The 13,827-nt window shown below is 48.2% G+C and overlaps 1 protein-coding gene across 1 annotated transcript in view; it reads right to left on the bottom strand.

Annotated features, from left to right (window-relative positions):
* Window positions 1–13,827, bottom strand: part of LOC133563008 (DENN domain-containing protein 2A-like) — a 112,154-nt gene that overhangs the window by 17,985 nt on the left and 80,342 nt on the right. The window contains exons 10-12 of the mRNA XM_061916893.1: window positions 10,310–10,419; window positions 4,812–4,881; window positions 4,627–4,704 (exon numbers count right to left, since the gene is read on the bottom strand). Coding sequence (XP_061772877.1) covers window positions 4,627–4,704; window positions 4,812–4,881; window positions 10,310–10,419 — 258 coding nt within the window. The remainder of the gene's footprint in view (window positions 1–4,626; window positions 4,705–4,811; window positions 4,882–10,309; window positions 10,420–13,827) is intronic.

The following is a 13,827-nucleotide window of genomic DNA, read 5'->3' as shown; positions in this document are numbered from 1 at the left end:
CACTTATAGGTGCGGCATAAGGCTGCATCTACTGTGGCCACAAGCACGGTGCGGCATGAGGCTGCATCTACTATGGCTACAAGCACTTATAGGTGCGGCATGAGGCTGCATCTAGTTTGGCCACAAGCACTTACAGGTGCGGCATGAGGCTGCATCTAGTTTGGCCACAAGCACTTATAGGTGCGGCATTAGGCTGCATCTACTGTGGCCACAAGCACTTATAGGTGCAGCATGAGGCTGCATCTACTGTGGCCACAAGCACGGTGCGGCATGAGGCTGCATCTACTGCGGCCACAAGCACTTATAGGTGCGGCATAAGGCTGCATCTACTGAGGCCACAAGCACGGTGGGGCATGAGGCTGCATCTACCGTGGCTACAATCACTTATAGGTGCGGCATGAGGCTGCATCTACTGTGGCCACAAGCACTTATAGGTGCGGCATGAGGCTGCATCTACTGTGGCCACAAGCACTTATAGGTGCGGCATGAGGCTGCATCTACTGTGGCCACAAGCACTTATAGGTGCATGAGGCTGCATCTACTGCGGCCACAAGCACTTATAGGTGCAGTATGAGGCTGCATCTACTGTGGCCACAAGCACTTATAGGTGCGGCATGAGGCTGCATCTACTGCGGCCACAAGCACTTATAGGTGCGGCATGAGGCTGCATCTACTGCGGCCACAAGCACTTATAGGTGCGGCATGAGGCTGCATCTACTGTGGCTACAAGCACTTGTAGGTGCGGCATGAGGCTGCATCTACTGCGGCCACAAGCACTTGTAGGTGTGGCATGAGGCTGCCTCTACTGTGGCCACAAGCACTTATAGGTGCGGCATGAGGCTGCATCTACTGTGGCCACAAGCACTTATAGGTGCGGCATGAGGCTGCATCTACCGTGGCTACAAGCATTTATAGGTGCGGCATGATGCTGCATCTAGTTTGGCCACAAGCACTTATAAGTGCGGCATGAGGCTGCATCTACTGTGGCCACAAGCACTTATAGGTGCGGCATGAGGCTGCATCTACTGCGGCCACAAGCAATTATAGGTGCGGCATAAGGCTGCATCTACTGTGGCCACAAGCACAGTGCGGCATGAGGCTGCATCTACTGTGGCTACAAGCACTTATAGGTGCGGTATGAGGCTGCATCTAGTTTGGCCACAAGCACTTATAGGTGCGGCATGAGGCTGCATCTACTGTGGCCACAAGCACTTATAGGTGCGGCATGAGGCTGCATCTACTGCGGCCACAAGCACTTATAGGTGCGGCATGAGGCTGCATCTACCGTGGCTACAAGCACTTGTAGGTGCGGCATGAGGCTGCATCTACTGCGGCCACAAGCACTTGTAGGTGTGGCATGAGGCTGCCTCTACTGTGGCCACAAGCACTTATAGGTGCGGCATGAGGCTGCATCTACTGTGGCCACAAGCACTTATAGGTGCGGCATGAGGCTGCATCTACCGTGGCTACAAGCATTTATAGGTGCGGCATGAGGCTGCATCTACCGTGGCTACAAGCACTTATAAGTGCGGCATGAGGCTGCATCTACTGTGGCCACAAGCACTTATAGGTGCGGCATGAGGCTGCATCTACTGCGGCCACAAGCACTTATAGGTGCGGCATAAGGCTGCATCTACTGAGGCCACAAGCACGGTGGGGCATGAGGCTGCATCTACCGTGGCTACAATCACTTATAGGTGCGGCATGAGGCTGCATCTACTGTGGCCACAAGCACTTATAGGTGCGGCATGAGGCTGCATCTACTGTGGCCACAAGCACTTATAGGTGCGGCATGAGGCTGCATCTACTGTGGCCACAAGCACTTATAGGTTCATGAGGCTGCATCTACTGCGGCCACAAGCACTTATAGGTGCAGTATGAGGCTGCATCTACTGTGGCCACAAGCACTTATAGGTGCGGCATGAGGCTGCATCTACTGCGGCCACAAGCACTTATAGGTGCGGCATGAGGCTGCATCTACCGTGGCCAAAAGCACTTATAGGTGCGGCATGAGGCTGCATCTACTGCGGCCACAAGCACTTATAGGTGCGGCATGAGGCTGCATCTACCGTGGCTACAAGCACTTGTAGGTGCGGCATGAGGCTGCATCTACTGCGGCCACAAGCACTTGTAGGTGTGGCATGAGGCTGCCTCTACTGTGGCCACAAGCACTTATAGGTGCGGCATGAGGCTGCATCTACTGTGGCCACAAGCACTTATAGGTGCGGCATGAGGCTGCATCTACGGTGGCTACAAGCATTTATAGGTGCGGCATGATGCTGCATCTAGTTTGGCCACAAGCACTTATAAGTGCGGCATGAGGCTGCATCTACTGTGGCCACAAGCACTTATAGGTGCGGCATGAGGCTGCATCTACTGCGGCCACAAGCAATTATAGGTGCGGCATAAGGCTGCATCTACTGTGGCCACAAGCACAGTGCGGCATGAGGCTGCATCTACTGTGGCTACAAGCACTTATAGGTGCGGCATGAGGTTGCATCTACCGTGGCTACAAGCACTTGTAGGTGCGGCATGAGGCTGCATCTACTGCGGCCACAAGCACTTGTAGGTGTGGCATGAGGCTGCCTCTACTGTGGCCACAAGCCCTTATAGGTGCGGCATGAGGCTGCATCTACTGTGGCCACAAGCACTTATAGGTGCGGCATGAGGCTGCATCTACCGTGGCTACAAGCATTTATAGGTGCGGCATGATGCTGCATCTAGTTTGGCCACAAGCACTTATAAGTGCGGCATGAGGCTGCATCTACTGTGGCCACAAGCACTTATAGGTGCGGCATGAGGCTGCATCTACTGCGGCCACAAGCACTTATAGGTGCGGCATGAGGCTGCATCTATCGTGGCTACAAGCACTTGTAGGTGCGGCATGAGGCTGCATCTACTGCGGCCACAAGCACTTGTAGGTGTGGCATGAGGCTGCCTCTACTGTGGCCACAAGCACTTATAGGTGCGGCATGAGGCTGCATCTACTGTGGCCACAAGCACTTATAGGTGCGGCATGAGGCTGCATCTACCGTGGCTACAAGCATTTATAGGTGCGGCATGAGGCTGCATCTACCGTGGCTACAAGCACTTATAAGTGCGGCATGAGGCTGCATCTACTGTGGCCACAAGCACTTATAGGTGCGGCATGAGGCTGCATCTACTGCGGCCACAAGCACTTATAGGTGCGGCATAAGGCTGCATCTACTGAGGCCACAAGCACGGTGGGGCATGAGGCTGCATCTACCGTGGCTACAATCACTTATAGGTGCGGCATGAGGCTGCATCTACTGTGGCCACAAGCACTTATAGGTGCGGCATGAGGCTGCATCTACTGTGGCCACAAGCACTTATAGGTGCGGCATGAGGCTGCATCTACTGCGGCCACAAGCACTTATAGGTGCAGTATGAGGCTGCATCTACTGTGGCCACAAGCACTTATAGGTGCGGCATGAGGCTGCATCTACTGCGGCCACAAGCACTTATACGTGCGGCATGAGGCTGCATCTACCGTGGCCACAAGCACTTATAGGTGCGGCATGAGGCTGCATCTACTGCGGCCACAAGCACTTATAGGTGCGGCATGAGGCTGCATCTACCGTGGCTACAAGCACTTGTAGGTGCGGCATGAGGCTGCATCTACTGCGGCCACAAGCACTTGTAGGTGTGGCATGAGGCTGCCTCTACTGTGGCCACAAGCACTTATAGGTGCGGCATGAGGCTGCATCTACCGTGGCTACAAGCATTTATAGGTGCGGCATGATGCTGCATCTAGTTTGGCCACAAGCACTTATAAGTGCGGCATGAGGCTGCATCTACTGTGGCCACAAGCACTTATAGGTGCGGCATGAGGCTGCATCTACTGCAGCCACAAGCAATTATAGGTGCGGCATAAGGCTACATCTACTGTGGCCACAAGCACAGTGCGGCATGAGGCTGCATCTACTGTGGCTACAAGCACTTATAGGTGCGGTATGAGGCTGCATCTAGTTTGGCCACAAGCACTTACAGGTGCGGCATGAGGCTGCATCTAGTTTGGCCACAAGCACTTATAGGTGCGGCATGAGGCTGCATCTACTGTGGCCACAAGCACTTATAGGTGCAGCATGAGGCTGCATCTACTGTGGCCACAAGCACTTATAGGTGTGGCATGAGGCTGCATCTACTGCGGCCACAAGCACTTATAGGTGCGGCATAAGGCTGCATCTACTGAGGCCACAAGCACGGTGGGGCATGACGCTGCATCTACCGTGGCTACAAGCACTTATAGGTGCGGCATGAGGCTGCATCTACTGTGGCCACAAGCACTTATAGGTGCGGCATGAGGCTGCATCTACTGTGGCCACAAGCACTTAAAGGTGCGGCATGAGGCTGCATCTACTGCGCCCACAAGCACTTATAGGTGCGGCATGAGGCTGCATCTACTGTGGCCACAAGCACTTATAGGTGCATGAGGCTGCATCTACTGTGGCCACAAGCACTTATAGGTGCGGCATAAGGCTGCATCTACTGCGGCCACAAGCACTTATAGTTGCGGCATGAGGCTGCATCTACTGCGGCCACAAGCACTTATAGGTGCGGCATAAGGCTGCATTTACTGCTTTTGACTTTTATTGGAAGTTGTACCTTGGAGAAGAGGTCGAAGCAGCCCAAGCGGCTGACGATGCAGTAAACCTCCGGGAGCCTCCGGCCTTTACCGCTGGGCTGTGGGCAAGCAGAGAGAGATGTGAAGTTGAAGTGTGGCCAGTGCGTCAGAGCCAAGGTGCAAACAGGAGAAAATACATTTTTTATTTATTGAAATAAAAAAGTACCAGTAATCGCCTGCAGTAGCCAAATCGCCGACTTCCATCCTCCCCGGTCAGCACAAAAGAAAAGGTCTCACTGGAGAGATAGGACAAATGGAGTGGATTTTATTTATATAGCGCGTGTTCACAAGAGACTCAAAGCGCTTGACACAGTGGAACCCCTAATTTACATCAGGGGTCCCCGACCCGCTTGAATGTGAGGCAGCAAAGATCAGTGCATGGAAAATACAAACCCCCTTTCCATATGAGTTGGGAAATTGTGTTAGATGTAAATATAAACAGAATACAATGATTTGCAAATCCTTTTCAACCCATATTCAGTTGAATATGATACAAAGACAACATATTTGATGTTCAAGCTGACAAACTTTATTTTTTTTTGCAAATAATAATTAACTTAGAATTCCATGGCTGCAACACGTGCCAAAGTAGTTGGGAAAGGGCATGTTCACCACTGTGTTATATCACCTTTTCTTCTAACAACACTCAATAAACGTTTGGGAACTGAGGAAACTAATTGTTGAAGCTTTGAAAGTGGAATTCTTTACTATTCTTTTTTTATGTAGAGCTTAAGTCGTTCAACAGTCCGCTGTCGTATTTTACGCTTCATAATGCGCCACACATTTTCGATGGGAGACAGGTCTGGACTGCAGGCGGGCTAGGAAAGCACCCGCACTCTTTTACTACGAAACCACGCTGTTGGAACACATACCTTTGCATTGTCTTGCTGAAATAAGCAGGGGCGTCCATGATAACGTTGCTTGGATGACAACATATGTTGCTCCAAAACCTGTATGGACCGTTTCAGCATTAATGGTGCCTTAACAGATGTGTAAGTTACCCATGCCTTGGGCACTAATACACCCCCATACCATCACAGATGCTGGCTTTTGAACTTTGCGCCTATAACAATCCGGATGGTTATTTTCCTCTTTGTTCTGGAGGACACCACGTCCTCTGTTTCCAAATATAAATTGAAATGTGGACTTGTCAGACCACAGAACACCTTTCCACTTTGCATCAGTCCATCTTAGGTGAGCTCGAGCCCAGCCAAGCCGGCCTGCGTTTCAGGGTGTTGTTGATAAATGGGTTTTAGCTTTGCATAGTAGAGTTTTAACTTGCACTTACAAATGTAGAGACCAACTGTAGTTACTGACAGTGGTTTTATGAAGTGTTCCTGAGCCCATGTGGTGATATCCTTTACACACTGATGTCGGTTGTTGATGCAGTACCGCCTGAGGGATCAAAGGTCCGTAATATCATCGCTTACATGCAGTGATTTCTCCAGTCTCTGAACCTTTTGATGATTTTACGGACCGTAGAAGGTAAAATCCCGAAATTCCTTGCAATAGCTCGTTGAGAAATGTTGTTCTAAAACTGTTCGACAATTTGCTTACAAAGTGGTGACCCTCGCCCCATCCTTGTTTGTGAATTACTTAGCATTTCATGGAAGTTGCTTTTATACCCAATCATGGCACCCACCTGTTCCCAATTAGCTTGCACACCGGTGGGATGTTTCAAATAAGTGTTTGATGAGCATCCCTCAACTTTATCAGTATTTATTGCCACCTTTCCCAACTTCTTTGTCACGTGTTGCTGGCATCAAATTCTAAAGTTAATGATTATTTGCAAAAAAAAAAAATGTTTATCAGTTTGAACAACAAATATGTTGTCTTTGTAGCATATTCAACTGAATATGGGTTGAAAAAGATTTGCAAATCATTGTATTCCTTTTATATTTACATCAAACACAATTTCCTAACTCATATGGAAACGGGGTTTGTAAGTTTTGTGTGAGGTGTTAAGACATGTGTAATGTTAACTACTGGTGCAAAAACAGCAGCACTTGAACTTTACCTTACTAGGTCAAGAAGGATCTGTATTTTCTTACCTCAGCACAATTGTTACATGAAACAAATGAGCACTTCAGCATTATAGCACTTCTCACGTTAACCACTAGGGTGACTTTATTCTTCATTTGTCCTGAGCTGAGGTCATGCAGCAACCTGCTCTTTGAACGGGTCTCCATTTTATTGTATTGGTATTATTATTATATCTAAGTCTGCGTATTTTATTGTTGTGTTTATGTCTGATTTTGGTGCTGCCTAACTGAACATTTATGGACCTTGTTGATATACGTCAAACCATACTTGCCAACCTTGAGACCTCCGATTTCGGGAGGTGGGGCGGGCGTGGTTGGGGGCGTGGTTAAGAGGGGAGGAGTATATTTACAGCTAGAAAAGTGCAAATTGGATTTTAACCTATTTAAAACATGACATCAGAAATATATATTTATTGTGAGAAATCATTAAGATAATCAGTGTTTCCACAAAGATAAATATCATTAATTATGAATAATAACATAGAGTTAAAGGTAAATTGAGCAAATTGGCTATTTCTGGCAATTTATTTAAGTGTGTATCAAACTGGTAGCCCTTCGCATCAATCAGTACCCAAGAAGTAGCTCTTGGTTTCAAAAAGGTTGGTGACCCCTGCCGTAGATGTTATTGTCACACATGCATGTACAGTAGATGGCAGTATTTTCCTGTTTAAGAGTGTCGCAACATTACTGTTTACAGCAGACGAACTGCTTTACGGTAGACAAAAACGTGACTGCTGTTGTTGTGTGTTGTTACCGCGCTGGGAGGACGTTAATGAAACTGCCTAACAATAAATCCACATAAGAAACCAAGAACTCGCCCTCGATCATTCTACAGTTATAACGTCACAGTTTATATTGTGGGAAAGCGGACGTGAAAACAGGCTGTCCTCACTCAGGTCTGAATATCGGGAGATTTTCGGGAGAAAATTTGTCCCGGGAGGTTTTCGGGAGAGGCGCTGAATTTCGGGAGTCTCCCGTAACATCCGGGACGGTTGGCAAGTATGCGTCAACCTGCCAGGGACTGCGGATGGAAATTAGCACTTGACTACAATCTGGCACATTTACATTTGTATACGTTCATTAATGTACATTGAGCTATGTAATAACTATATAACAAACTAGCAGGAGTTGTATTACACATCTATGCAGAAGCTTGTTGATGTGTTCTTGTGGCAAAGGTTAAGTCAGAAAAAACGCGGTCGTCTATAAATGATTCAAAGGAGCCATATGTATTATTGTCAGGTCATTAATACATCATCTTCTTGTCCAATACCTCTAGAAGTTATAACAGTAGTTCATATGATCATTTCAAAATTAGATTTACAGCCCCGAAATCTTGTTATTGTTTTCATTTCGATGCCCCGCCCTCCACCGTTTGACCAATGAGAAAGTCTGTGAGTGTGTCACATCCAGGTTGCCATCTTGGTCTGGCTACTGCCACTGGTAAAGTTACTAAACATGTCAGACCTTCTTAGTCCATGTGAAAGTTTCCATTCTCAACTTATGACAAAGTCAGGGACAAAACCAGGATTTGTATCGGGGATGCCTTTGAAAGATGGAGACCATTGAAGATTTTTTCATCCGACCCCAAACTTGCTCATTTCCTCCTTGATAGGTAAGTCCGGCATTTAAATTTTCTTATTACTTGTAATACATGAACATTTGGTATGTAAACTATATTGTCAATACAGTCTATTATCTTGTCTAACAAAGCATAGTGGGTAGAGCAGCCGTGCCAGAAACTTGAGGGTTGCAGGTTTGCTCCCCGCCTCTTGACATCCAAATGGCTGCCGTTGTGTCCTTGGGCAGGACACTTCACCCTTGCCCCTCGTGCCGCTAACACTGGTGAATGAATGATGAATCATAGGTGGTAGTCGGAGGGGCGGTAGGCGCAAACTGGCAGCCTCGCTTCTGCCAGTCTACCCCAGAGCAGCTCTCGCTACAAATGTAGCTTACCACCACCACCGGGTGTGAATGAAAGATGGCTTCTGAAGCTCTTTGAGTGTCTAGAAAAGCGCTATATAAATCAAATCCATTAAAAGTTCTAGCCAGACAAACGCACACTTTCAAGAGCAGGTAAACCCTCCCTGTTGTTACCCACCTGGGGAAGAGCAGGTAAACCTTCCCTGTTGTTACCCACCTGCGGAAGAGCAGGTAAACCTTCCCTGTTGTTACCCACCTGGGGAAGAGCAGGTAAACCCTCCTTGTTTTTACCCACCTGGGGAAAAGCAGGTAAACCCTCCTTGTTGTTACCCACCTGGGGAAGAGTAGGTAAACCCTCCCTATTGTTACCCACCTGGGGAAGAGCAGGTAAACCTTCCCTGTTGTTACCCACCTGGGGAAGAGCAGGTAAACCCTTCTTGTTTTTACCCACCTGGGGAAGAGCAGGTAAACCCTCCTTGTTGTTACCCACCTGGGGAAGAGCAGGTAAACCTTCCCTGTTGTTACCCACCTGGGGAAGAGCAGGTAAACCCTCCTTGTTTTTACCCACCTGGGGAAGAGCAGGTAAACCCTCCTTGTTGTTACCCACCTGGGGAAGAGTAGGTAAACCCTCCCTGTTGTTACCCACGTGGGGAAGAGCTGGTAAACCCTCCTTGCTGTTACCCACCTGGGGAAGAGCAGGTAAACCCTCCCTCTTGTTACCCACCTGAGGAAGAGCAGGTAAACCCTCCCGGTTGTTACCCACCTGGGGAAGAGCAGGTAAACCCTACTTGTTGTTACCCACCTGGGGAAGAGCAGGTAAACCCTCCCTGTTGTTACCCACCTGGGGAAGAGCAGGTAAACCCTCCCTGTTGTTACCCACCTGGGGAAGAGCTGGTAAACCCTCCTTGTTGTTACCCAACTGGGGAAGAGCAGGTAAACCCTCCCTGTTGTTACCCACCTGGGGAAGAGCTGGTAAACCCTCCTTGTTGTTACTCACCTGGGGAAGAGCTGGGAAACCCTCCTTGTTATTACCCACCTGAGGAAGAGCTGGTAAACCCTCCTTGTTGTTACCCACCTGAGGAAGAGCTGGTAAACCCTCCTTGTTGTTACTCACCTGGGGAAGAGCTGGTAAACCCTCCTTGTTATTACCCACCTGAGGAAGAGCTGGTAAACCCTCCTTGTTGTTACCCACCTGAGGAAGAGCTGGTAAACCCTCCTTGTTGTTACCCACCTGGGGAAGAGCAGGTAAACCCTCCCTCTTGTTACCCACCTGAGGAAGAGCAGGTAAACCCTCCCGGTTGTTACCCACCTGGGGAAGAGCAGGTAAACCCTACTTGTTGTTACCCACCTGGGGAAGAGCAGGTAAACCCTCCCTGTTGTTACCCACCTGGGGAAGAGCAGGTAAACCCTCCCTGTTGTTACCCACCTGGGGAAGAGCTGGTAAACCCTCCCTGTTGTTACTCACCTGAGGAAGCGCATGTAAACCCTCCTTGTTGTTACCCAACTGGGGAAGAGCAGGTAAACCCTCCCTGTTGTTACCCACCTGGGGAAGAGCTGGTAAACCCTCCTTGTTGTTACTCACCTGGGGAAGAGCTGGTAAACCCTCCTTGTTATTACCCACCTGAGGAAGAGCTGGTAAACCCTCCTTGTTGTTACCCACCTGGGGAAGAGCAGGTAAACCCTCCCTGTTGTTACCCACCTGGGGAAGTTGTCCACGGGCGCCCAGTCTTTGGCGTCGGGGAAGCAGAACTGAGGGATGACCTTGAGCTGGTCCTCCGTCTCTCGCATGAACTTGAAGCTCCTTTCAAGCTGGATGGAAAAGAAGAGAACGTTATGATTACATTTTCTTGTAAGGCCAATCTTTTTCTTTTTTTTTCTTTTGATAAGCAGTTTTGCTGGTCGTGCAGATTAGAGGTTACGGTTAGCTGGGATTTCAAATGTACAATTTCCTTCTTCCCTTTACACACAAATATCTGCCAGGTGTGGTACTCTAGCACAAGGTGGCAATAAATACTGATAAAGTTGAGGAATGCTCATCAAACACTTAGGTGTGCAGGCTAATTGGGAACAGGTGGGTACCATGATTGGGTATAAAAACAGCTTCCCAAAAAATGCTCAGTCTTTCACAAGAAAAGATGGGGCGAGGTACACCCCTTTGTCCACAACTGCGTGAGCAAATAGTCAAACAGTTTAAGAACAACGTTTCTCAAAGTGCAATTGCAAGAATTTTAGGGATTTTAACATCTACGGTCCATAATATCAGCAAAAGGTTCAGAGAATCTGGAGAAATCACTCCACGTAAGCGGCATGGCCAGAAACCAACATTGAATGACCGTGACCTTCGATCCCTCAGACGACACTGTATCAAAAACCGACATCAATCTGTAAAGGATATCACTGCATGGGCTCAGGAACACTTCAGAAAACCACTGTCACTAAATACAGTTGGTCGCTACATCTGTAAGTGCAAGTTAAAGCTCTACTATGCAAAGCGAAAGCCATTTATCAACAACATCCAAAAACGCCGCCGGCTTCTCTGGGCCCGAGATCATCTAAGATGCACTGATGCAAAGTGGAAAGGTGTTCTTTGGTCTGACGAGTCCACATTTCAAATTGTTTTTGGAAATATTCGACATCGTGTCATCCGGACCAAAGGGGAAGCGAACCATCCAGACTGTTATCGACGCAAAGTTCAAAAGCCAGCATCTGTGATGGTATGGGGGTGCATTAGTGCCCAAGGCATGGGTAACATACACATCTGTGAAGGCACCGTTAATGCTGAAAAGTACATACAGGTTTTGGAACAACATATGCTGCCAATGTAAGCGCCGTCTTTTTCATGGACGCCCCTGCTTATTTCAGCAAGACAATGCCAAGCCACATTCAGCACGTGTTACAACAGCTTGTCTTCCTAATAAAGAGTGCGGGTACTTTCCTGGCCCGCCTGCAGTCCAGACCTGTCTCCCATCGAAAATGTGTGGCGCATTATGAAGCGTAAAATACAACCGCGGAGACCCCGGACTGTTGAACGACTGAAGCTCTACATAAATGGACGGCGTGGCGCAGTGGGAGAGTGGCCGTGCGCAACCCGAGGGGCCCTGGTTCAATTCGCACCTAGTACCAACCTCGTCACGTCCGTTGTGTCCTGAGCAAGACAGTTCACCCTTGCTCCTGATGGGTGCTGGTTGGCGCCTTGCATGGCAGCTCCCTCCATCAGTGTGTGAATGTGTGTGTGAATGGGTAAATGTGGAAGTAATGTCAAAGCGCTTTGAGTACCTTGAAGGTAGAAAAGCGCTATACAAGTACAACCCATTTATTTATTTATTTCATAAAACAAGAATGGGAAATAATTCCACTTTTAAAGCTTCAACAATTAGTTTCCTCAGTTCCCAAACGTTTGTTGAGTGTTGTTAAAAGAAAAGTGATGTAACATAGTGGTGAACATGCCCTTTCCCAACTACTTGTGTTGCAGCCATGAAATTCTAAGTTAATTATTATTTGCAAAAAAATAAAATAAAGTTTATGAGTTTGAACATCAAATATCTTGTCTTTGTAGTGCATTCAACTGAATATGGGTTGAAAAGGATTTGCAAATCATTGTATTCCGTTTATATTTACATTTAACACAATTTCCCAACTCACATGGAAACGGGGTTTGTAGTTAATATAACTGTAAGCGCTGTTATTTTGGAGTATTTTGTGACCTTCAAAAATATTAGAATATTTTGCTGATCAAACGTGCGTCAGAGCCCCCCTGCATCATCTCAATAAGCCAGCAATGGACAGATACCTTCATTATAAAATACAAACTGCCATTTGTTTTTCTTATTTTAGTTACAGCAAATATGTCGCAGCTGCGAACCGATCCAGCGAGAGCTGAAGATCCTGGCCAGATGAGGGGACAGGGCTGCGGAGCTAGCACTGAGCGCTGGGACGGAGAGGCTTCGCGGTGTCTTGGCTGGGTGAGCAGATGTTGGACACCTCAGTCACCTTGGACGTATCCTCGCTCATCCATGCGGACTGGACACAGGCCGAAAATGGAGTCGGCTGTCTTGGATGCTTTGTTGGGTCTGCTCCTGTCTCTGTCCATGCTCCCTCCACCCCAGCGGACGATGGCGTGGAACACCCCAGAGGCCACCACAATGGATATGTTTCTTTTACTTTTTATTCATAGCTAGTATGGAGAAGTGTCTGGTTGTATCTGCTGCTTTAATGTATTTAATGTCCTCTGTGTTCTTTGATGTTTCCCTCTTACACACATGGAAGAGGGATGTGTACCATGGCTGTGAGTTGTTGTTTTTTTCCCTTGGCCTCAGTCTGCACCTCCTCTCCAGGGCCCAGGCTAAGACCGATTTTTTAAATTTTGTTTTAATCTTCTATTCCCCCTCCTTGTTTACCTGTATCTCATCTTTTTTGTAAGGGGCGCTGGAAGCCGGCAGACACGTCAGCGACCCTGTTCTGTCTCCCTGTAATGTTTGTCTAAACTTGAATGGGATTGTGCTGAAAATTTGAATTTTCCTGAAGGAACTCTCCTGACGGAATACATAAAGTACTATCTATCCATCTATCTAGATAAAGCCCTCAAGACCACATTATCTACAAAAAGCGGAGACCTAACTGCGGCCACCAAACCAGATCCCCTCAACATTATGAACAGAATGGGTGCCTTGGCGGAATCCAATTGTCACTGGAAACGGATCCAACTGACTAATCCGATCATGCAGGGAGCGGACCACAATAATCAGACAGTCCAATACGCCGTACTCTCTAAGCACTGCCCACAAGACTTCCCGAGGGACACGGTCAAAGGCCTTCTCCAAGTCCACAATGCACATGTAGACTGGTTGGGCAAACTCCCATGCACCCTCAAGGACCCTGCGCAGAGTATAGAACTGGTTCACAGTTCCACGACAGGTACAAAAACCACACGGTTCCTCCTGAATCCGAGGTTCGACTATCCGGCATAGCCTCCTCTCCAGTACACCTGAATAGACCTTACCGGGAAGGCTGAGGAGTGTGATCCCACGATAGTCGGAACACACCCTCTGGTTCCCCTTCTCAAAGAGAGAAAAACCACCACCCAATCCAGAGGCACTGCCTCCGACGTCAACGCGATGCTGCAGAATCTTGTCAACCAAGACAGCCCCACAGCATCCAGAGCCTTAAGGAACTTTAGGCGAATCTCATCCACCTCCAATGCCTTGCCACGTATGGGCT

The sequence above is a fragment of the Nerophis ophidion genome, linkage group LG12 (genome assembly GCF_033978795.1).
Source record: "Nerophis ophidion isolate RoL-2023_Sa linkage group LG12, RoL_Noph_v1.0, whole genome shotgun sequence".
Taxonomy (NCBI): domain Eukaryota; kingdom Metazoa; phylum Chordata; class Actinopteri; order Syngnathiformes; family Syngnathidae; genus Nerophis; species Nerophis ophidion.
The sequence above is the reverse complement of the archived record's forward strand: the minus strand, read 5'-3'. Positions and strand labels throughout refer to the sequence as shown.